This window comes from Hakea prostrata, chromosome 5 (genome assembly GCF_041222555.1).
Source record: "Hakea prostrata isolate BN-2017 chromosome 5, UWA_Hpros_2, whole genome shotgun sequence".
In the NCBI taxonomy this organism is placed as follows: Eukaryota; Viridiplantae; Streptophyta; class Magnoliopsida; order Proteales; family Proteaceae; genus Hakea; species Hakea prostrata.
Window position 1 is genome coordinate 37,611,800 of NC_142604.1, and position 25,804 is coordinate 37,637,603.

Genomic DNA, 25,804 nt, shown 5'->3' on the forward strand with positions numbered 1-25,804 from the left:
AACAAAAAGTAAATGGTCAAATAATCCAAAGTCTTAATAGAAAAGAGCCAGAAAAATGATACACTTACCAAATTTGGGCACACAAATACTACTTGTTTCTCAGTAATACTCCTGCCAGTAAAGCCAAAATCTAGAAAGATGCAAAAGCCATCACACTTGGTTACTCACAGTACAATTATAGAAGTGGAGAAATGCATGAAGAGGAGACAAGTTCCCACCAAAGACAATGCATGAGCCCTCATTGGGGTCCATATGCATCAATAGGAATGTAAAGGAATGAGACTGAAGCAGACAAACAATTCAAGAACTTGTTTTGAATTTTCAGATCCTACCCAAATTTTACTCAATATTTACATGTCATCTTAACATCAAAATTGGAATCCAGTATTCAGATATCTGAACTATCTGAGTATTTTTGTAACTCAGAAATGTTAAAGAGAATGACATAAACAATGTATCATCATTTCTACTCTATACATTTCATTGGCATCTCCACATAACAGGCGGAAACTTATAAAAAAAAAAAAAAAATTAATACTTCAAAGTCGCTCTAAAAATAATAAACAGAAAGCATCAACATCCCCCAGGTCCTGAAGCCAGAAATATAAAATGCCTCGATGTAAACTGTAAACAACACAGACTTATCCTAACTAAACGGGGTTGGCAACGTGGATCTTAGTTCCAAACAGACCTACTCCATATCATACATGATAGTAGGCCTAAACTCGCCAATCATCTCAAACTTGTCCGTAACACAAATTGGCTGTCATTGCTGAAAGACAAATTGGCTGTCATTGCTGACAGAAGTATCTCAGATAACAATATCTTTGCAAGGAGTTGATCCAAGGTATTAACAGAAAGGGCCACTCCCTGTTGCCTTCATAATTTACAAATTGCCTGATTGGGTCAATCACCATTATTTTTGTGTCAGTTCTATGAAACCAAAGCCAAAGAAAGAGCAGAACCAGAGGTGAAGGAGAAGAAGTGAAGAAGAGGTGATAGAATTGTGCATGAACTCCCCTCATATGCGGTTTATTAATAGCTGAAGAGAATCCAGATCTAGCATACTCCTAAATCTGGTTATACTACGTATTGCTTGCTAGTCTACATAAAATAAAAAGTGCAGAAAATAGGAAGTTTTAGAAACATGTAATTAGAAAGACGTGTGATTAGGAACCCATGTGATTCAAGGCTGTGGGTCATAACCCATGTGCACCCCCAATGTAGACAAGGATTATGTTCCCTCCTTTACATAGTACTTGTTAACAGTTTGTTTCCTTGGTTCTCAGTCTACAAGTAACCAACTGGTTTTTTCTTCATTTGGGTTGGGATTCAGCTAGGTCGCCCCTGTTTTCCGTTAAATAAACCCTGGCTCTAGAGTCCTACCTAGAAACATTTAGCTAAGCAATGACCAGCAGCTCATTTCCCTCATGCCTAAGTGCAAGAACCTCAAAGTTGTCCCACTTGGCATTCACCAATGATCTCATGATGATGCAGTTTGGCCATCTAAAACCAGCCTCAAGTGTAGGGAAGTCCTCCCTAATCCAGCACTATTAGGTGTAGCTCAGGTGTAGGGTACCTCCATACACAATTTTTGGTTTAGGTTTAGGTTATTTTGATTTTTAATTATCCTACTAATTGTTTAATTTAAGTGTCTTCTTGGAAGTTGTAGTTCTAATAAGAATCCTAAAGTTGCTGCTCATGTGAGAACAGTAACCATGAACTATAATCCTAATTCCACTTTAAATCCTAGCTTCTATCTCAGTCCTAGTTTTAGTGTTAAGTCTTGTAACAGCAATATGCCTGTATATATTGATGTAACTGCCCAGATGAGGCCACAATTAGATTAAATGAAAGTTTTATTTTGAGCATTGCTGCTTTACAATTCAGTCTTACTAATCCCCGATGCCCGTCATCCCCTTCCATTGATCTCTTCAAGTTCCTCTAAGCTGCCTAATTCAATCTCCATGGAAGAAGCCTCAACTGTGGTGAACATTCTTCAAGTTCTAGTATTAGTTCAAACATTCTAGAGTTTGTTCTTCAACTACAGTAAGTTTTTATCTCAATTTCTGCAGTTCTTCTTGTTTTAGTCCTCTAAATACCAATCCTCAATTGCTCCTTTTTTTATACTTCCAATTTCCTAAACTCGAACCATCAAACCATGTCTCCAGTTTAAGTTAACCACTAGAATCCATTGGAAATCCATTCCAGAGCACCCCCGCCCCCCAAACCCACATCAGATCTACCATTCTACCTTACCGCTCTATCCACCCTCTGTTAAAGACATAATTACCTTCCTAACCCTAAAACCTGCAACTAACCCATTAACCTAAAATGCACCCATCAAAGCCTTACCTCCTTCTGAGGAAACCAGCACTAACACAACTTCTACAACTATCCAAACCCTAGAGCTAAACTCCCATTAGAACTCATTGACCTTGCATCCCTAATTTCACTCATAACCACTAAATTTTAGGAAGTGGCCAAACACCTTCAAACTTCAAATACAAAATTTTCTCTCCCCCTTCATAAAGGATCGATTTAAAAGGATACGACTTTTTCTGGAAAGTACATGTGTGATGCGATGGGTAAGCTTGCCACTGGAGCTTCTGTCTTATTTGGAGGGAGCAAAACCTCAGGAACTGGTCTTCTAATTCAAGAAACTTTCCTAGGATTTGGGACTTCGTAGTCTATGAAGTAAAAAACCAAAGTTATGCAGATACAACCACAAATTAAAGCACTTGGTTTAGATAGCACTTCAAAGCCCAGGTGAAGCATCTATGCTTGCTGCCAGCAGCACTTGAAGTCATCATTGTTTTTCCGGACGTAGTTTTCTTTTTCTTAGTGTTAGTAATCAGTTAGGCAGCGGCAGCCAGGTAATACTGCCAACTTTAAGTCAAGGACATAGTTGTCCTTTTAGGTCTTCATCAGTCTTCATTTAAGTTCTTCTTCACTTTTTTTTTTCTTCTTTTTTCCCTTGGTCATCTATCAGCCCACGAATTAGGCTGACCACTCTCTTTAGGCGTTTTAAGTTGTAATGTCCAAGTGCAGTCAGTTTTCAAGTCCTAAAATAGTTGTGACTTTAAATGTAAAGTTATTACAGAAGGCCCCACCGACTGGGAAAAATACAGATTGAATATTGAGTATTTGCTTCAGCTCTGCTCTGTTTTCTCTTTGCAATGGTCTGATCAGAAATAGGTTGAACTGGTTCTTTTGTGAGTAACATCCAAAGGCCTGGGATCCTTAGTGAGTAACATTCAAGGTTGTCTCTAATTTTCTGTTAGGGCCCATGGCATGGTATGAAATCTCGCAAAATCTCACTTTTTGAGATGTTGACATGAAATCTCATGCGAGATCTCAAGAATTGTAAACTCGACTGAAACCACTTCAAATCCCTTTTTTGCCCCATTTTTTGTAGATTGACACCGGATTCTCACCTACAGCAAGCTTTAGCACATCTACATCAAGAAAGGAAGATCAAACAAGACAATTTGAAGGAGTTCTTCAACCAAGGCCACAACAGCTATTTATGGGCCCAAGCCTAAACTACAAAGGAAATCCCAAGGCCCAAAATGATATGAGTCCTCTATAGGCCCGAAGGCGTTACCCACAGCACCCCCTCCTGCTCATCGTGGAGCAGGTTTCCCGTGTGTGTCAAAGAGAAGGTTGTTAGCAGCAAAATGTGAAGCATGAGCCATACCCAACACTTCTGTTATGAACTTAAGATTTATATTAAATTTGGTTGTATTCTTGTATTGTCGAGAGTTGAGAATGTGATGTTATAGTGTACTTATATGGATAGAATTATGTAGTTATATGATGTATTTGTTACACTTGCTTTGCATTTATATGTCTTAGAGGTTCTATGTTTCATACTTTTTAACATTGGATGTTCATTCCTAGCAAGTATTATCCAAGTTAATTCTGTGGCTGAGTATTCAGCCAATGGGCTCTCCACTCCAGCTCCTCCACAATCAACTACAAGGCCCGTCATCCCCCCCCCACCCCAAATATCTTATCACCTTTTTCTATTTTCTTAAAATTTTTGACTTTCAAAGAAACCCCAAATTCAAAGTCAGATCCATATTGTCAATGCATCGCTAGGCACTACTTAGGCATCAAGGTTGACTTACTGAGGGCCTAGGCGGCCAATGCTTTACTGTAGGGTATCTTGCACTCTTTTAATTGGTATTGAACTATGTTCCGGCATGCACTTATGACAAATATCATATAAGTAAATGGTTTAATATTTGATATTTCATTAACTTAAGATATTATTCATAAATAAGAAAACATCCCCTATTTGGATGTAATAAAATTAGTTAACAAAACAAAATTCCAAAATGAAAAAATAAAAGCCAGCCCCCAAGTATGGTGTAGTATGTTAGCATGAGGGGGAGGGGGGTTGTACACTTAAACCCCCATAACCACATCGACACCACCTTGGCAGGTGCCTTACCACCTAAGCACTTAGACTGTTCAAATTCCTAAAACAGTTTGAAAACATCACCTTGGTGCGATGACAACATGGTTAGGTCTACAGTCTACACTAATCTAACAGTCAGATTTGTGCCAAACTTAACCATTCTGTATACACCAACCCTTAGCCTTCAAGCCAATTTACAGCCTATACAAATCATCCTAACCCAAAAAAAAAAGCAGCAAGTTTTTTAAAATTTTAGGATCCCCTAAAAAAACCTAAAAACAAGAACCCAGATCCATCCCAATTTACCCACTAGAACATCACCAAACTTGGAGGATCATCTCCCTACAACATTGCTTACATTCCCTCAAAATTTTCATCCCATTCTAACACCTAGAAACTACGGTTCTCATCTCAAGGAATTCACCCAATATAAACTCATATCAATAATTCCCCCATAAACCTTTTAGATTGATCTGACTTCTTATCAACACATTTTGTTTCATTTTCTATTACTACATCATTCCAACAAATATCCTTACAACTTTGATATAAACCCAAGCCACCATCTGAAATTTCCCCAAATTTATCCCATAGACTCCATAATAACTGAATTTTAACCATTTGAGTTTGCTTAGATCAAGATCTTGGACGAACTAGAACTAGCGCCTAGCTAGTAATCTATAAATCTAGGACTACATAAGAAATGTGCACATGATCTCTTTTATATGTGGCATTCCCTTCACATGTAGTGAATTATTTTAACCCCCCACCTCCCAAAAAAAAAAAAGAGGAAGAAATCAAAGACAAATCAAACCATGGTTGTCAAGGAGGCAAGGCGACCAAAGCGATTGGGGATCTATTTAGGCAATTAGGTGACAAAGCGGCACCTAGGCGGCAATAAGGTGACCAAAGCGGTTGAGTCAAAAATTTTCAATACACCACCATTGATTTTGTCAATAGCATAGACAAGGTGGTATCCACCACACACTATAAATGCTTGAATATCATAATATACAAAGCACTGTAACCTAGTGTACATGGCATTATGGTTAACTATATGATAAAGTCATAATTCAAATTTTTTTTTTTTTTGGTAATAAGTCATGATTCAATTAACTAAGAGGGGATAATGACTTGGATGGTAAGTTGGTCAACGGTACCTTAATCTCTCACTTGTAGTGGGAGAAGAACCTTGGGAGATGGACTTCCAAGTCTAAATTCCTCGCTTTGATTTGGAAAGCCATCTTTTTTTATATTTCTGCTAGGCTCCAACCCCCAAATCCCCTATGTTTTGTATACCTCAAGGAATAGGCTTATTGTCATTATCTAGGATTTAGGCACTACCCTTATCCAAGCTAGATGGTTGTAGGCTCTCTACCCTTCTTTTCTCCTCTTGTGCATTCTCTTTTCTGGCCTTTTGAGGTTTTGGTAATGAATTTTTTATTCAGCCAAAAAACAAAAGAGAGAGAGAGGATAACATGATGCACAAGCAGAAGTTTCATGACATATGCAGATGATTTAACTGCATCCTACTCGCAATTTCACAACTAGCCAACAAGGAGCACAAAATAAAAGCCTACACCAAGAGCCAAGTCCACACCTATAGTTTTAGAAAAGACATACACTTTCAAGGGATAGAACTCGGCATATTGTTGCTGTACTCCATATTGATATTGCAAAAGCTTCCTCAGCAGCAGCTAACCTTGCATTAAACTTATCAAAAGCCATCCATCTTCAGTAATAGACAAACAGTAGAAACATAAATTCATTCCATAAAATTAAAACGAGGTCCGTAATGCTAATAAAAAATTTAGTAACCAATTATCAGACCTGAGCAGCTTCCAGTGAACCTTTTACTTCTGGATCAGAATTATTTCCACCAAAGTCAAGGGCAGAAATGGCAGGTCGGGTGTACATGATAGACTGTAGATGCTCAAGAGGCCGAAAAATTATTTCATATCCACGTGCTGGAAGAGGCAGAGCATGATAACCACAAACTATTTGTAGCAACTCATTTTTATGTGCCTGCAGTAAACAAAAGTAATTAGTAATTACTGATGAAACCAGTATACAAGTTACTAACATATCCTTTCCGCAGCTTAGGGCTGAAATACCTTAGCCCATTCCATTATTACATCATCCCCAATAATCTCATCGTCCTCATCTTCAGACCCCACGCTTCTTACTGAACTGCAGAAGGCCAACAAAAGATATACTCAAATTTTCCAGGGAAAAAATCCAATATATATGACAAGAATATCTAGTTCCGAGATTTAAAAATGAGACTAAAAAGTAATTAACATTTCATATCAGCTAGCAACCAAGTACTAAATACAGTAAATACAACCAAAGAAATATGAAAGCCACCACCTGAGTAAAGATTCAGAACTTCCAAGGCGCTCTAATGTATGGTTCCTAGAAGATGGGAGCGTCCAAATTTCAGGGAAAGAATGTCCATTGTCAAAACTTCCAGTCATTCTCTCAAATCCTTCTGAATGGCATTCTGAGGTCTCAGATGAATCATCAAAATATTGCACATTTTTTCGGGTGTCTTTGTCTATTTCTCTTATTTGACCAAAATCTGAAGCTTCGCTTGCAGTAAAACTTTCAGGAGATTGAGGTTCTGATGACCTGCGTGAAAAAGAAGGGATCTCCTCATCTGATATGAGTCCTGCAGCAGCTGCAGAAAGGGCTATGGCACTGTCAACAGGAATAGCTGAAGCCATCCAGTCACTAGTGTATTCCTTGTGAGGAGAGTAAATACTGCCATTCATCCGATCTTGTGTTTTTACCATTGGGGAGACATTCTCAGTCAGGGCCGTTTCAGTAACAAATTGTGTAATCCTATCCAACCGCTCTTGTGCGATAATGCTGTATCCATGAAAGAAAAATGTATAAGTAAAATTCTCAGGGAATAGTGGGTATCACAGTTCCATATCAAAATATATAGCATACTCTGGAAGATCCATGATAATAAGACTGTCTCTATAGGTGTATTTAGAGCTTGACACCATTTGATTGCCTTAGCCTTATCCCCATAGTATTTTTAAGTCCAGGACAATACAAGATGTCATAATAATTCAATAGTGACTATATCATTTTGTCATTATCGAAATTCAGTGTCTCACATGGTTTGGAAACATATTTGAATTGAAAGATTCACTCTCATTGTGAAAAATATCTAGAAGTCCCAAAAAGTAAGGTTTAGCAAGAAAATCCACGAATAAAACATCAACGTATTTAATAATGCAAACCTGTTCAGCATCTCATAGTGTAACTCAAAAAAAGGAACCTTTGTAAGCAGACAATAACAGCGAGGAGCCGAAACCAAAAAACGTCCGCAACCCCCAGAAGATTGAGAAAGAGGTGAGGCACCATTTAAAATACTAGGTAGCCTCTGAACTATTTCTGGTACATGTAAGCAGACACCATAAAGAGTTGCGTTGTCTGCCACCTAAAAGTCACCAAGAACACTTCACTCATTTGAAAATCCAAGTAATCAAATTCCAATATGTAAAGAAACATAATAAGGTAAGTAAGAATACATCATATTTCTCAATAATGTGTTAGACTACCCACATACTACTACTAATTTACTACCTCTTTCCAGATAAAAAACTAAAATTAAAAATGAATAAATAAAATATTCCAAGACCAGTATAAATTAATTAGCATACCAGTATGACAGATACCAATGAATGAGCAGAGGCAGGAAATACCGTAAATGACTACAAGAATGAGATATTAACAGTTCAATGATGCAACTTCTTAGAACTACTAATCTCAAGACCAAAAGAAACAGAATCACAGAACTAGGACCAATGAACTACATTGTGATCGTATCCTAATCGAAGTTGAAAATAAGCATCAAAAAATTCTTTCAGGAACTACCAATGAATTTACCTTACTGCTTCAGAAGTGATTTTTAAAAACTTAATCCACAGCATAGGTGCTAATCTAAAGAGTTTCACCTAAATTGGGCCTCGGGACTCCTGAAGGGCATTGCATCAACGATGTTTAAACTCAATCAGCATATTATCCAAAGTAAATAGGTGTAACAAGATGCAGAAAAGGAAAAGGACTTTCAAATACGTCAGATTGCATATCATTCAGCAACTGGTACGGTCTAACTGCAGAAATTTCAGCACACCAAGGGAACACTTGTCTTGGGTCACCGTTCCTCCAAGCCTGCTTTTTGAACTTCTAAGTGTTGAATGTGACATTTAGGGATTATTATGGTGTCATTTCGGAGGTCCTCAACCTCAAGTAACCTATCAGATGAGTGCAGCCATATGACCACTACAACAGAAATATGAGTTCAAAATGCACAACAAGATTAGAAGGAACAAAATATCAAGGATGAAGGGTCATTGGAAGGAAAAAAGTTTCCATCTATAAATCCTTAAGCCCCAAATTCCGGGCCTCACAAACCCCAACCCCAATTTCTGGAATTTGAGGTGGTTTTGATTTTAAGATCTGGCCATTGGCCCCAAATCAAGTTGAGGACAAATTAGTTTTGTGGGTGCATTAATATGAATCAATACCTATTAGCCAATATGACTCAACATGCCTACATAAGAAAATCACTTCCGCAAAGACTCCAATACTCGACAAAATTCCTATTCTAATGGACAGATAAAGGAAACCTCTGAGCCAAGAGTCTAAAATCTTTCCATTAACCTTGGTTTTCACACTTAAGGACTTAAAATGAATCAAGGACTTTTAGAAGGTCGTCCAATATTCTTCATGGCTATAACTATCATAACATGTAAGAAACCTCATCTTTTGCAGCAATGTCAATTTAATGCAACTTGTTTGGTTAAACATTATTCTTTATCTGTGTGTTATTCATGACAATTGTTATATGTCGTTTATTTATTTTGTTTCAAATGGGTATTTCCATGTGTATTTTGACCATTTCCATTTGATTTTGCACTGCCCATTATGATACAATACCAGATACTCAATACCGATACTTCAATCTTGGTGGGTTTCCTTCCTTTTTACTATTATTATTAATTAATTGTCTTTGTTTGGATTCATGTACCTGACCCTATGTCGTTTGGACAATGCTTAGTTGTTTATTGTGATTGTTTCAGTTATCTGGGATTGTACAACAAAAATCCCTTTATTTTTGGATAAACAAAAAGATCTAGCTTAAAGAAGTGAGCAGACAACAGAACCCTCCTATCCAATCAAACAGGTAGCCCAAAGGTACTTCAAGCTGTTGATCAAAGGAAGTTCAATTCCAATTGGCCAAGTGATAGTCTAGATGAATGAGTTCAATGCAAGTGCAGGCTGGTCTGAGTCGTCTGACGACAGGGCTTTGTATATGCTGATATTATTTTATGTCTTGTAATTGCTATTGAATCATATCAGGATACAAGACTTATTAGGTAGCTTGGCTACACAGCACCAGCATCGACATTCACAAGCGTTGATTGCTCGAGCATTTTACTAGTGTATTCTTTGATATGACACAGCAGGAATCTTATTAGTGAGTGAAAAAAGAAAATATGCTACTTCCATCTATGAGTAAGAAGAAGAAAAAACAAGAAACATGATTTACCTTCGATGAAAAAATAAATGCTAAATCATCTCTACCAAGATGCTCCTGTAAAAGAAAATTATATGCATAAAGAGATAAGTTTGCTTTCCCTTGAAGAATAAGAGAGAAAAAAAATTACAAGAAGAAAAGTTTAAAAAAGTGTAATAGTATGACCCTCAGCAGTATTCAGGATCCTCTCAAGTGAATCAGCACTAGCAGTAAAATTAGGGTTGCAACCCAGCTGTTCTAGGTCAAGTCTTGGTGGACAGAAGCTATTTAGGGCTTGTAACCCTGCTGGTCAAGTCTGGAATTCAAGGACAGCAACTTAAAACTTTGTTCTATAGTCACAGCAGTTCAATTAGGGTTGGGTTCCTTGCTGTCCAGATCTGAATTTCAATATCAGTAGCTGAATCACACTCAAATACCTGAAAACCCTGTGGCTAGGCTGGGTTTGACTTTAAACCTTATGTACTGATGGGAGAGACTTAGGATTAAGTGTAGGGTTTGTCCAAGGGAAAAACTATTGACTTTAATCTTATTTTTCTGTAATTTCAGATTTGATACTAAGAGTTAGGGTTTAGAAAATAGGTATCCTTAGTTGGTTTAGGACTCTTAAGGTGTTGGATAGGGTTAGGGTTTAGAGGGAAGGTAGAGAAGGTGCAGGGGAAGGTAATCCTAAATGGGTTTAGGGTTTGATTGAGGGTTTAGGGTGATACTAGAGTTTTAAGTGAAATTAGGGTTGAGGTTTCTAGAGTAAGAAGATGAAGTGCAGGAAATTTCTACAACTAAGAGGCATGGGGATGTGTTAGTTTTACTAGCAAAAGAGAGAGGAGAGAGGTGCGATCCTAGGGGAGTTAATAGGGGAAAGGGGATGAGGGTTTCTAGGGTTCAATTTAGGGGATCAGGTAGTGCTGCCATAGTGAAGGAGAAGGGTAAGGGATAAATTGCACAGGGGTTAGGGAGGGGTATTAGGGTTAGGGAAGGGATAGCAGAGGGGCTTGCATAATGGGGAAGAAGATCCTCCAATGTGGTTCTAGATTTGATGCACTCTCTGACTGCCGCAAGCTTGAAAAGAATGAAGAAGAACTTGAAAATTGCAGAATTTGAAGAAAACATATATCCCTCAAAAAACCAAGTGGTGGGATTTGTTCCCAACAACTCCAAGTCTAATTTCTATTCAATGTTCATAAAATAAATTGCTTACAGTGAGTTGGCTTTTTATAGCCTTACAATTGAGGGAAACCAACTAAGACTCCACTTAGGAAACCTACATGGACTCAACTTAGGGAATCCAATTATATCTAAACAACTTAAAAAAGTAACTCTCAAACAACTAGAAATGGAGTCTTCTAGAGAACAACTGATTCTTGAACAAAGATAACTTGCAAATAAACAACCTACTTCCATAAGATATCCTACTTGTAAATTGGATTCCAACGAGGATTCCTACTTAGACAAGGACTCTTCCAAAACTTGATCAAAACAGAACCAAAACTTAAAATAAAAAAAGGTGTAGCCTAAGAGCATTCTACACCTAACTCACCCTACTGGGGCTCCAAAAGAGGGTGTAAAATGACCAAGATACCCCTGGTCAGATTCAGCCAACCCTAGCCACATGGTCTGGGGGGTTTTGCGCTCAAAATTTGAGGTGTCCTATGCTTGCTGACGACCCTGGTTATATCACCATCTTCTACCAAATTCATATCAATAGGTCAGGTATGTTCTATACAGCTGATACTTTGTAACGCTATCCCACTATAGTTTCAGTTTTGGGAATTTTAGTAGTACTTTCTCAAGAGTTCTAAATTTCTAATACAGTAATAGTATTTTCTAAGTTAGTTTTTATATTCTAGGAAACTAGACATTTGGAATATTTGTTTTCCTTCAAGTGCATGAAACACCAACCAATCAATAGTTAATTAAGAAGATACTATCTAGTCAAGTAAAAGATTGAGAATTGTGACTTGTGAGAACTCTTCATTTCTGTCCCTCTCTTCTTATCTCTCATTTTTCTTTAAAAATTTATTGTTCAAAAAAAAAACATTTCATGTCTATTATTGAGTCTCAACTCTCAAAACAGGCCTAGTCTCGCTTTACTCTCTTTCTTTCCTCATCAAACTCTACTGCAGCAAACCAGCAAGTGATGTGAACAAGGGTCACCTCCCGGCAGAAACCCCAAAGTAGGCCCTAAGACCACTTCAAGGTGGCACACCTAGGGCTGGCCGAACCCTAAAAAAGGAGTAATTTTGTCAAAGGAAAGTTAAAACAAGGGCTCATCTGCATGTCTTTTGAGAGGTATGGAGACCAAGTGGCAGATATTTTCACTAAGAGTTTGAAGGAAGGAGATTTCCTACCTATTGTAGACAAGTTGGGCATGACTAATATCTATGCCTCAACTTGAGGGGGAGTGTCAGTTGAGTTTTACTAGGAGTTCAACTCTAATAGGTTTTGGCCTTCGGGAATACCGATGGAACAAGGGGTTATTTTTTGGAGTATTATAGGTTTTACAATCTGAAAAGATGAAAAGGAGTCTAGTGTAGAGTAGGGGTGCAAGTTTGGCCCTGGCGGCCCTGACCCGCTCTGAGCCCGAATAGGGCGTGGGCTACAGATTTTGGCCCTAAGGGCGGGTTAGGGCCAAAATATTCTGGCCTTGAACTAGGGCCAAGGGCAGGCCTGGGATTACTCTCTGACCCGCCCAGCCCATCCCGGCCCATCCCTAATTTTGGCCCTGATTCTAGCCCTGATTTTGGCCCTGATTTTGGCCCTGATCTTGGCCCTGATCTTGGCCCTGATTTTGGCCCTGATCTTGGCCCTGATCTTGACCCTGATTTTGACCTTGATTTTGGCCCTGATCTTGGCCCTAATTTTGGCCCTGATTCTGACCTTGATCTTGACCCTGATATTGACCCCAATCTTGGCCTTGATCTAGGCCCATGATTTTGGTCCTAATTTGAGTCTGGACCCTCCACCCATATGGAGAGGAATTAATTATAATCCACATGGGTGAATACTTGACACGTGTCAAATTTTAAAAACATGATCATGTTTTGTAAAAAATTAAAAAAAATAAATTATATCATCATTACCAATGTGGTAAGCATCCACCTGATTTTGGCCGAATCTTGACCCTAATTTTGGCTCTACTCTTAATGTTAATTTGACCTTGATCATGTACTAGATTTTTACCCTAATCTTCATATTAATGTTGATATAACTATAAGTCTCGACTTTGATCATCAGTCATTTTGATCATATTAGACTATGAGTTCACTTTTTATATTATTTTTAAGATAATTTATATTTTTCAAACTAAGTAATTTTTAGTTTCCAAAAATCATTGATTTTTTTTTTGACTAAGGCAAGATAATATATTATAAATAATAAAAGCTAGTTTGTAGAGAATTAATATCTAACAAATCTACACCCCAACTTCTCATCATGAATATTGACATATTTCTTTTGCCTCCAATGTGATATTTCAGGGGGGGAAAAAAACTTATTAAGGACAGATAGCTATGTTTGTAACTAAAATATCATTTTCTTTACTACGAAAAAAATATCAATACTAAATTATCGTTGATTTACTTGTTAACAAAGTTTTGAATATGGATTTTTTTGTTGAATAAGGATATCAATGGAAGAGGTTTTCAATTTCCATCACCAAAGTAATGGGAGATGTTTTCAATTTCCATCACCAAAGCAATGGGAGACTTTCAAAGCTCAATATATAATTATGGAGTATGAATTTATTTATGTTTAAAGCAACACTATCAACTTATTGACTTTTTTATCATTTTGTAGGAGCTTGAATCATCTTATATTTCTATGAATTTTATTTTATTTTTTTTATGAATTTACATTTGATATTTTAGGTCCAAGGATAGGACCAATTAAGTCTAGGGCCAAGATAGGGTCAATTAGGGCCAGAGACAAGGCTAATCAGGGTTAGGGCTAAGGACAGGGCCAAATAGGGCCAAGGTTAAGGCCAATTAGGGCCAGGGTTAGGGCCACTCAGGGCCAGGGACAGGGCCAATTAGGGTGGGAATGGGCTTGGCTTGGCCCTGTAAGGCTTAGGGCTAGGGACAATAATCCTTGGCCCTGAACTAGGGTTAGGGCGGGAATGGGCTCAAATTGGAACATATAGGGCTGGGCTTGGGATTGCAAAAGCCCGGCCCAGCCCGGCCCAGTTGCAGCCCTAGTGTAGAGCTTAAGTAAGCCAAGTTCAATTGTAAAACATAATTAGTGCATATACACTTCTGGACATAACCAGAACACAACAACCTTGTTAACAATGATTCAACATACCTGTCCATAGACAATCTCATTTAGATCACTCATTGACGGTGTCCTCTCCATCAAGCGAGCCTACAAAAATTGCTAACAACATCAATAAAAACAGAATGAAAAACTTTAATAATATAACCAGGAGTTAATAATTTTATTATTTCTCTTTATTCTTGGTCTTTGAGTGTAAATAGCTAATTCTAACAGAAACCAGATTATCCAAAATAAAAACCAAATATGTTTGATAGGTCAAAGAACAGGAACCTAATGTGAAGCAAAGGAAAACTAACAATTCACTATTAAATAACAACAGCAAGGAGACAATAGCTTAACACATCATGGCTTCATTAGAAAAGAAATTTTATTCATTAAGGACGTAGCAGCAACTCCTATGGTCATATCCTATGCACATTGCATCTACAAAAGAAGGCAAGCCAATACAATTACTGACTCACACGTAATCCAAGACTCATCAGATAAAAAAATTTAAGTAGAATAAATAACTTTAAAGTACCATGTTGAACAGTTAAAAGAATCATCGCCTTCTCAACATGTCTCCAAATATGCTTCATCGCCACAAGTCTCCCTATTTCTCAAATGTATGGATTGAAGTGATCTCGTTAAAATCAGTGACAGTTTTTCACGAGGAAGTATTCTTCAAATGGAAGGTAAATTAGGCCCAGTCAAGTTCTTCTTTCCAACCTTACACCAACTATTAGGGGTAAGTGACAATTAACTTTCACTTCTTTTTTCCCAAATGCAAAAGCAACATCAAGGAAATATCTTGAGGAGCTAAAACCTCAGGAACTATAACAAGTTGTTTAAGCAAACATAAACTTCCAAATGAATTTCAGTAGGATGAAATATGTACTAATCAGGCATTAACTAATCCCTCAACCAGTGGCATCAATTTATGTGTTCTTTGGATGAATTGCAGCATTAATTATTGATACCACAAGGAATGTCTTCACCAATACATATCGAACTTGACAATGTTGATTTGATACAGAACTAGTCGACAAAGATTTTATGTACGGTAACAATACAGGCCAATACACTAGCTGCCAAACCCCAAAAAAAAAGACCAAAATAAGAAAAGAAAAAAAAATTACATTAGAGTACATCAAAGCATGCAATAAATTTCGACCAAAATAACTGTATTTTTTAAAATCTAAATGAGACCTGCAATATTTCGTTTTATTACAGTGTTTCGGTCCTAACAGAAATTTCGACGTGAACCAGCCAAACAAGGTTTTGACCGGTTTCAATTGACTGTTCCTTATAAAATCCTCTATCTCAGTCGAAACCTGCAATATTTCGCACTGTTTTGCAGCTTAGGTTTCAATCTATATTTGCTAATTTTTCTTGTATTTGGTGATTTCTACCCCATTTTCACCCTATTTCCACAACTCCTTTGCCTTAAACAGCCCTTTTGCTCCTCCTTTTCCTTCAAACACCTCTTAAGCCACAACAATTATTCATGCTCCCAAACCCAAATTACAATGGAACTTTGAGGCCCAAAGTGATATAAGGCCTCTACACGCCCAGGAGTGCTGCCTCCATATCCCCACCGGGTGGCCCCCACGACCCCTAGCCCCCGTCTGTCGGCAACAGAATGTAAACATGAGCCATACCCAACAATTCTAAACTTTCCATTTTTTTGTTTTTGCTTTGTTCATGCCTTTAACGAGGTTATACTAATACATTGCATGCTTGGTTCAGATCTTCAAGAGTTTCTGATGCAAGACCCACGACAAACCTCGAAAGACCCAAGGAAGACCCAGGGTTGCTACCTAGCACCTTGCATCCATGCTCAGCAGTATAGGAAAGGCCCAGCATGAAGGGCAATTTGGTAATTTGGGCAGTCCTAGTCTAGTCCTACTTCTATTTTGTTATTTGAGTCAGTTTGTGTTGGCATAAGTAAGAGTCCTAATTAGAGTAGGAATGCTATCTAAAATAGAAGTCCACTTTTGTTTCTAATCCAAAGTTGAAAACTAGTAGGAGTTGTCTAATAAAGGCTATAAATAAATACATGGCCTAAACTTGTAACCAAATCAGTTATTGACAAATAAAGTTGCAGATAGAGTTACAACAACGATTGAGTTTCCGCAGGGTTCCTTTTGGAATCGCCAGCACATGAAGGCTCTCGGCTTCATCGTTTGGTGATATTTTCTTCAACAGTTCTTCATATTCAACCCCCCAAAATACAGTAAGTGCTCATCCCTACCCTTTCCCACCTCCAACCGCATTGCAACCCTAGTTTTTTCTCTATCTCCTTGCTTGTGGCTTCCCTTCTTCCGCAAACCCTAATTTTCATATCTTTGAGTCCCCTTAACCAAATCTCACCCCCTTTTGGAATCATCACCCCCTCCCCTTCCCTAACACTCAATACCCAGAAGCAGCCCTAAGTCCCCCAGAAATCCTAGAAATTGAAACACTAAAATGTGGAATATTGCGGCCGTGAACGTCATACAAAAGATAAGTGTTGGAAAATACATGGTTGACCACGTAGTTCCCATGGAGGACAAAATGCTAGTCGAAGTGGAAATTCCTTGGCAGCTACGAATCAAGCCCATCTGGAAGACTCTGGTGTACCAACTCCTCCCTCCTCAGATGAGCTCCGACATCTCCATCAGTTGATGATTGGGCTTGTGATGCCTACTTCCACGCCAACCTCTAGTGCTAATGTTGCCTCCAGCATGGTGAATACTTCTAAACCGTCTTCCACTTCAAGTATTTTTGGTTGCCATAATGTGTCTTCAAGCTCTTCCTCATCTATAATTGACTCTGAGGCAATTAATAACATGGCTAGTTTATCTTCTTTATTTCTTTTACATTCTCATGTTTCTACAAATCAAACTATATGTATTACCGATGCATCCCTTTCCAAAGTTTATGTAAAAGGATCCATTGTTTTGTTCCCCATCTTTACAGTTTTCTTCCGTATTGCATGTTCCCAAATTTTCAACTAACCTTCTATCTATTAGTAGCATCATTTGGGACTTAAACTGCAAAATAACTTTCCTTCTATCTCAATGTGTTTTTTGGGAGTTGCAAACGGGGTCTATGATTGGCAGTGATAAACAGACAGGGGGACTTCACTTGCAAGATAGTTCCTCATCGACGATGACTACGGTCTCTAGTTCCTCTGCTGCTGCTTTATTTACTTTGCTTCAGTGGCATCGTCGTCTTGTCCAACCTACTTTATGTACTTTAGCTAAGCTTTTTCTTGATTCAGTAAAATGTCCTAATATGAACGATCTCCATTGTGATGCTTGCATTTTAGCAAAGCAAACTAGACATGTTTATCTTATTTCTGAGAATTGTAATACTACACCTTTTTCTGTCGTTCATTGAGAGGTTTGGGGGCCTTCCTGTGTTGTTTCTTCCTTTGGTTATAGATGTTTTGTTACTTTTATTGATTGTTGCACTAGAAACACATGGGTATATCCACTATACCAAAAAAGTGATGTGTTTTCTTGCTTTCAGATTTTTTACAAGATGGTTGTCATCCAATTTGAACCATCCATGGAAATTCTTTGTACCAATAATGGGACTAAATATACAGTTGGGGAGTTCCAAACTTATCTCACTATTCATGTCATCATCCACTAAACTAGTTGAGTTAACCCCCACCTCAAAATAGGGTGGCCAAACGCAAAAATAGGCACACCCTTGAAGTTGTTAGATACTTAGATCATTGATATTCACCAGTCCCCCCCCCCCCATGGTTTTGGGGTGGTGTCCTTGTTGCAGCCTATCTTATCAACTGAATGCTATTCCGTGTTGTACAACAACGTTGTCTTCTTGAGGTTCTTTTGGGTTCCACCCCCTTCACAGTCCCACCTAAGGTCTTTGGGTGTGTTGCCTTTGCTCGAAACCATTACGTCCATGGTAAACTTGGTCCTTGGGGTTTTTGGTCTATTTTCCTTGGGTATTTTGTCACTCAAAATGGGTAAAGCCTTATCATCCACCTTCTCAACAGATTTTTGTTTCCATGGATGTAGTTTTCTAGGAAAACAATCCCTATTTTTCCCCTAAACCTTTTTAGGGGGAGATAAGTCTAGTGAAGAGTTTCTAGTTCTCATCCCTCTAATGAAAATCCCTTCTAATATTCCTACGGATGATGCCCACTTGGAAGATGGAATAACCGAATAGGAACAACTGGCGATGAACAAAGGCAGTGACATGCAAGGGGAGCAACAACTTACATTGCAATCTCCCTTGAAACCTTATCAAAGGAAAGCAACATTGAAAATTCCCTCTACCATTCCTAGCCAGTCGTAAGCTCCACTTCCTAGTGCTACACAAACTAATCCTAGTAAGCTTATTCCTATTTCACATCTAGTCCTTCATTATACTTACCAGTTGCACTAAGGAAGCAACCACGAGCATGCACTAAGCACCCTATTTTTAACTTTGTATCATATCAATCACTATCTCCAATGTTTCAAAGCTTTATTTCTTCCTTGTCCACTGCTTCTGTTCCTAACAGCTAGCAAGCATAGTTTTAAAATTTTCGAAATGTCAGCAAAAATTCACAGTGATTTTGGTGTTTTGGTCCACATCGAAACTAAACGAAACGAAGGCTGAGATGAAAATGTCTATATTTCATCGAAATTTTTCCAGCAAAATTTCACCAAAATTTCAGCGAAGTTTCACTGAACTTTTTGAAATCTCACCGAAATTTATAGCAGCAGTCCTTACCTTTATGACACTCTCTTTAAGATGGGTTGGGTATTATATAAGCATGATGCTACCTACAGAAGGGCAAGGTTCCACTAGCAAAACACTATATGGGTTCGATGACATGGGCTGAGTATGTCCATCGTTCACATAAGCAAGCCTATGGGGTTTTGACGATGAAGCCACCACAACACAGTACAACAGCTATTATTAGGTTATTCATAGGTGTGATGTGTATTGTAAATTTGTAATTTGCAATTTGCAATTCATTCATATACTATTATGTTATACACTTATAATGTGTTAACCGTGTACTACTGACTACTGACTCCTACAATTGTACTTGACTACTTGCAATTTTAGTTCTTGTCTTTTTTTGTTGCATTTTAATTGGGAGGCTGATTTATTTCTTATAATAGACCCGACATCACTTTTGCGGTTAGTATAGGGAGTTAGTACACGCATGATCCTTATTTCAGATATCTGGATGCAGTCTACTGGATCCTAAGATATCTAAAGACAGCCCCAGGAAAAGAATTCTGATTTCTCCTCATGGACGCTTGAAATTTGAGGCATATACAGATGTAGATTGGGCAAGATGCCTAGGTGATATCAAGTCTACCTCTAGGTACTGCACCTATGTGGGAGGAAACTAAGCAACTTGGAGAAGTCAAAAACAGGCAGTGGTTGTTAGCTCCAGTGCTGAAGCAGAATTTAGAACACTGGCACAGGGTATTTGTGAGGTGTTATGGTTAAAGGGGCTACTTCAAGATCTGAGTGCAAAGTCAAAAGTTCTTATACAGTTGTTTTCAAATAGCAACTCGGCATAGCCCATAATCCAGCATGATAGGGCCAAGCACGTAGCGATTGGCAGGCACTTCATGAAGGAGAAGATTGAATCCGGAGTGATTAACATTTCCTTTGTCTCAACTGACAACCCAAAGGCTGATATCTTCACTAAGAGTCGAACTACTACAAACTTTGGCAACATTACTAGCAAGGTGGGTATAATAGATATCTATACACCAACTTGAGGGGGACTGTTGTAACTCAAAGAACAAAGGATACAATTGTCTCTAGGATATTATTTGTAATAATCCCATATATTGGGAATTTTCTTTTCTTTTCTTTTGTACTCTTCTCGTATAAACAATAAAGACTGACTGTGTCTCTCTGACAAAAGTCAAAAGTTATCAAACCATTCAGCACAATGGCATAGTGACAATGAAGTGAAGAATTAAAAATTGTATTTTGGTATGTGCTACATTGAGGTACAAATTACAATGGCATAGTATAGTTCCGTGACAATCTACACCTCCCCCCAACCCCAAATTATGAGATTTTTTCTCTCATCTTCCCTTTCCTTTCCAAAGAGCTTCTTCTATCATTCAAGGCTTCAAGCTGCCCTTCAAGAAGGTCTTCAACAACAGTACGTTGACTTATCCCCAACCCCAATTCTTTTTCTTACCCTCTCAATTAAACTCTTTTTACCTTCACTTCCCCTAAACCTAGCCACTAAAAACCATCTTCAGTCCAAAATAACCATTAGAATCCATAGGAAATCCATCTGACAGCCTATGCATATCATTCCCTTCATCCAATCAAGAGTACACATCAAATCAAGATCCAAGGTTTTAACTCCCTCTTGAATTTCATACCCTAAAAAACCATTTCAAGCCTAGATCTACACCAATCTGACCGTTAGAACTGTGACAACTGTCGGAAACTTAGGGATCATCCCCATATACCATTCCCTAAGTTCTCTCCAAGTTTCATACCCATTCAACTGCTATAACCTATGTTCACGTACCACAATAAACTACCCAAAACCTTGAAAGTGAAAACCCTCACCTTTGAACTGAGATTCTGTCATTCACCTTCAGTTGAACCTATCTAATCTTAGGCTTCATCAATAACTCTCACCATCATGTCTATCTCTGCTATTGTTTTCTTATTCACTTCTTCTCTCTATGTTTGCTGTGTTTGCTAGTTTATTGTGATAAATAAACATTCCTTCAGAAATGACTACACCAATTCCTTCAGAAGGAATTAGCTAGCTAAAACATGAAGAGCATGACATGAAAGGAATCCATCTCATCATACCTTGACACCTCCAGGAAAACAGAAAGCAAGCAAATCCTTTGGTTGCACGGCTAACTTCCTTCCTCGAGGATATTGAAAAAGAATCTGCAAGTTTGACATCAATTTTCAGTAAAATCAATAAAAGACATGGATGCATCCCATAGACAGGACACAACCATGATAATATAATTAAAATTTATCCTTTAAGAACCATTTGCAGAAACTTAAATATTGCAAGAGTGATTAACCAAGGATCAGAAAACACCTGTAACCTGGAGTTGCAACCTTTTAAAATTTAAAGGTCCAACTTAACCTCATTGAGGGAAAGCACCGATGGTCACCAGTTCACCACCAGTGTCACTAACAAGATTTATGGAATAACTTAAAATTGTTTTTTCTTTGTGTCCCCTCAGAAATTTATATTTAACTCCCACAAACCCATTAACAACATTTTAAATTTTATTTGGGAAACTAATCCATTTTACCATCCTCGATAAGGGTAATCTGAGTTTTCCTTGATAAATTTTATATTTAAGATCTTGAATTAAGCAAGGCAGCTATTTGTCCTTTTCACAGGAGACTTCAAGGAAAACCTTCCCAGTATGGTGAATGCTGAAATTCCTAACTTGGTTACCCAAAAAGACAGAAAATCAACTAGCATCTTAATTTTGTTTTCTTTTTCCTTTCTTCCCAGAGAGAGCACTAGCAAAGAGAGGAGTCTGAGAACCTGTAGAGCAGTAGAGCACACAAGCATCCCAAAAGTGGAAATCTGGGAATCCCAAAATCTCAATGTATTTGCACTTCTTTTAATGTAGAACAATAAATTTGATACTAACTAATTTACCAAAATAGAGAAAATTACAGTTGATATCATCAGCACAATCAACCTGAGGTTCAAATGTTGGAACTGAGGGTCCATGATACTGTAGCATTTTGTGATCCATTATTTCAGATTTAGCCATCTGTGATTCCCATATCTTCCTTTTGGCAAAAGCATCCTCGACAGCCTCAAGGTTAGTATCCGAACGAAGACCCACTATAAGAAAGTGTTCAAAAAGTGAAGTGGGCTCCTTGTATTTTTTCAAATCCTACAACAACAACCACATGTGAGTTGCTCAACATTAGTACCAAATAGTGGAGTTTGCGAAGTAAAAATACTTTCTAACTAAGTAGTTCAATCTCTAGTTAAAAAGATATAAGAGAAACCAATTTCGGTCTGATTCTATGACTTACTACTTATAGATACCAAATAAAATTGAAGGAACGAAGCAACATCTAGTCATGTTGAATAATTCACAGATATAGAGAGCCAATCTTATAATCTCATATTGAAACATGTTATATCATCACGTCAGTTAGACCTTTCATTTTACAAAATACACATATACTCTTACTTGGAGTCTAGAAGAAAATACTCTATATCACAAAATATCTGATTTTTCCAGGTGGAGGAATATTAATAGACAATACTTGTATCACCTCCTTCCTTATGATCATTATTCACTGATAACAGAACAGGGTGAAGTGAACCAGATCCAGGACCATCCAAAGAGGGCCAAGAGGGGTTAATAGTCGCCTGTGGCCCTACCACCAACCCAGGGAATTTTGGCCAGCGTACGGGTATTTTGATCATTTTGGGTCCCCTAATCAAACCCAATCTGATGTAGTTTGATTCAAAGTCCTGCTAGGAGTTTATACATACTTCTATTTTTGAATTTGAGTCCTCAGTTGTTAAGATTTGAAAGAGTCCTAGACTCCTAGTCCAGCTAGGAGTCCTAATTAGAGAAGGATTCCTTTAGTTGGATCCAGTATGTTAGTCGGATCCCAAATCTACGTTTGTTTTTGAATTTGGTTTTGTTATGGTCAAGTTATTGAAGAGTACCAATTAGAGATGGATTCCCTTAGCTAGAGTCCACTTCTTACAAGGATTCCAGATCTACCCTCGTTTTGCAACTCAGATCATGCTAGGATGAGTTATGTAAGAATCTTTGTTTGAATGTGAGTCTTGACTCAAGTTAGAGACCTAGTTAGAGTCACCTTCTTATGTTGAGTCCTCAATATGATTACACACATGTAAGGCTATAAATAAAGCCTCTCAAGCTTGTAACACGCAGATCTGAATAGAATTTAGATTTGGAAGGAGCCAAGAATGGAGTCGTGGTTTTCCCTAGGAGGGGAGACTTGTGGCTGTTCAGTGTTTACAAATTCTGCAGCATTGAATGTTCTTCAAGCTCCCATTATCATCCTCAAGTAAGTACAGCCAAGTCCCAACCCAGCACCTACCTTCTCCTTCTTCTTCTCTCACTCGCAGCCCTTCTATTTCCCCTTCTCCCTAGCTTGTGGCAACCCCTCCCCATGCCCAAATACTGGTTCTTCCAATCCCAATCCCTTTAGGAAACCTCTTTCCCCTCTCCTCCCCTAGTTTTCGATCCTAAACATAGCCCTGCCCCCCCCCAAGCGCAATATCCTACTTTAATTTTCTGGAGCTTTTTCTAAGGACTAAAATTCAAGGTCAGATTCTACGGCAATCTAACCATTAGATCTGTCCAAACTTTAGGGACCTCATCCCTCAACCCTAGGGACCTTCCCTTTTAGTTTCAAGTTTCAACCTGACCGGCCAAACCCTAGTCTAATTCCCCAAAACACCCTAGAAACCTTAACCTTAATTTCAATGGTAACTTTCAAACCCTTCATTCATAACCTAATTCCATTTAGAATTACCTTTCCCAATCCCTACTTGACATTCAACTATCACCCTAGCCCTAGGCATTTCTCTAGAAACCCCAATTCCTATCAAACCCTAACTTTCAAAACCCTAAACTTAAAAATTCAGTTTTGAAATCAATTTACTGCAAGGTTTAGGATTGAATCTCATCAAACTCTGAGTCTTAGCCCAATCAGGACGCTATCCAACCCATTCTAAAGCCCTAGAACCTTCAAATCCGCCCTAATCCTTGTATGGCAGGGTATTAAACCCTAGATTTACTGATGGTTCACTTGAATAAGATCCTGAAGGTGATCGATCTTTCTTCTCTCTTTCATTACTTTCTTTTCTTCTCTTTCTTTTCTTTTCTTTCTTTCTTTCTTATTCTCTCTCTCCCCCCCCCCCCCTTTCTTTTTCCATTTTTTATGAATTTCTTTCTTTCTTCTTCTAATGCTGCCGCAAGATCAGGAGAGGAGGGTAAAGAAGGTGGAAGGGAGAGGGCTGGGGAAGGTTGCCACAAGGTCTAGAAGAGGGGGAGGGGAAGGATGATGCTGCCGCAAGGTTCAGAAGAGGGTGAGGGCTTACGCAAAGATGGAGGAAAGGGATTAGGGTACAGAAGGGGCTGGGATTGTACATATTGGTTTAGGGAGGGCAGGATGAATGCTGCAAATCTGGAAAGGTGCTTCAAGGCTGCTGCAAGGTTGAAGAAGATAGAGAATTGCTTCAACAATTCACTCAATACAAAACCCAGGTCGTGACCTAATTCCCCATGACTCCAAGTCTCTGATTTTATTAATTCTCAAAACTGCCTTCTTCACAAGGAGGTGGGACTATAAATACCCTTGTATTAGACTTAGGACTTAACCTTGGACAGTACTAGATGATGACTAAAAAGGAATCTTCTAAAAACACTTGCAAAATTAATAACAAATTATCAACACTTGCAAAATTAATAACAAATTATCAACACTTGCAAAATTAATAACAAATTATCAAACACAACTACTGGACAACTAGGACGACAGAAATCTACAACATAAAATAACAACTATCCTTAAGGAGTCTTGCTTTAAAATAGATTCCAACTGGCACTCCATCTCCGACTAGACTCTCAAATCTCAATGCTAATCCAATTAAAAATTAAAAAGAAGAAAAAAAAGTAGATATGGACCCAAAAAAATTAGAAAATTTACTGGACCCTTTTAGCATTTAAAGTAGGTAAGAAAAAGACAAAACTACCCCTCTGAGGGTTTGGCAGGCACCTTGGTGTGCCAATTGAGCTTGACTATAGGGCTAGTTGTTGCTAGGTCTTAGAGGGGGTGGGCCTGCTTACATCACTAGGGACAAAACATTCAGGCAAACAAGCTAACCAAGAATCATAACTTGTCAAACTCACACCAGAATGAGTAAATGTAAAATTGGATATACTCATCCAACTAGCCAGATGATGAAGAAATTCCCCCGACATGACCCAATTAAACATTTGGACTAGCTTAATGTTTTATCTTCATACTTCAAACACTCTTCTATCTCCTCTCCTCCCCCCCCCCCCAAAAAAAAGGAAAAAAAAAATGATGTCGTCTTAGTCATAGTTTTAAATTTTGTTTTGTCTCAATATCTCGATGAGATTTTGGCCAAAATCTTGCCGAAACCTAGTACAAATTCAGCTAGGTTTCAAGGGTTTTATGCATTTTTTGGGTCTGTTGGACAATATATTTCAAGGTCTACAAGCACATTAGCTTGGTTAGTGTTGGAACAATTGTCTAAATCTTGACTTGTGTCTAAACTCTGAAGGACACAGCAAAAGCTTTATTTGTACTAATAACTTTCCAAATACAAAACAAATCAAATCTTCCCAATTTGGGAATCTTACAAGAAAATATAAAAGATCTTAAAAGATCCTAGTAAAAAATCTTGGAAAATCTACCCTCAATAAGGAAACCCCGAAAAAGGAAAGTAAATCTACCACCCGATTCTGTCTTACGACACTCCCCCTCAAGTTGGAGCATAGATATTTATCATGCCCCACTTGATCTTATTAAACATCTTCTAACTTGAGCTCTTAATAAGCACA

At 38.1% G+C, this 25,804-nt stretch overlaps 1 protein-coding gene across 2 annotated transcripts in view; it reads right to left on the bottom strand.

Moving 5' to 3' along the window:
- Positions 1 to 100: 100 nt before the first annotated feature.
- LOC149015906 (uncharacterized) overlaps positions 101 to 25,804 on the bottom strand; it is a gene marked incomplete at its 3' end in the record, with an annotated part of 40,544 nt that continues 14,840 nt past the window's right edge. For both annotated transcript variants that reach the window (XM_089156903.1, XM_089156902.1), the window contains 10 exon segments: positions 101 to 130; positions 6,050 to 6,139; positions 6,257 to 6,451; positions 6,541 to 6,616; positions 6,797 to 7,297; positions 7,681 to 7,880; positions 9,996 to 10,040; positions 14,280 to 14,339; positions 21,048 to 21,131; positions 21,914 to 22,114. In XM_089156903.1, coding sequence (XP_089013029.1) covers positions 101 to 130; positions 6,050 to 6,139; positions 6,257 to 6,451; positions 6,541 to 6,616; positions 6,797 to 7,297; positions 7,681 to 7,880; positions 9,996 to 10,040; positions 14,280 to 14,339; positions 21,048 to 21,131; positions 21,914 to 22,114 — 1,482 coding nt within the window.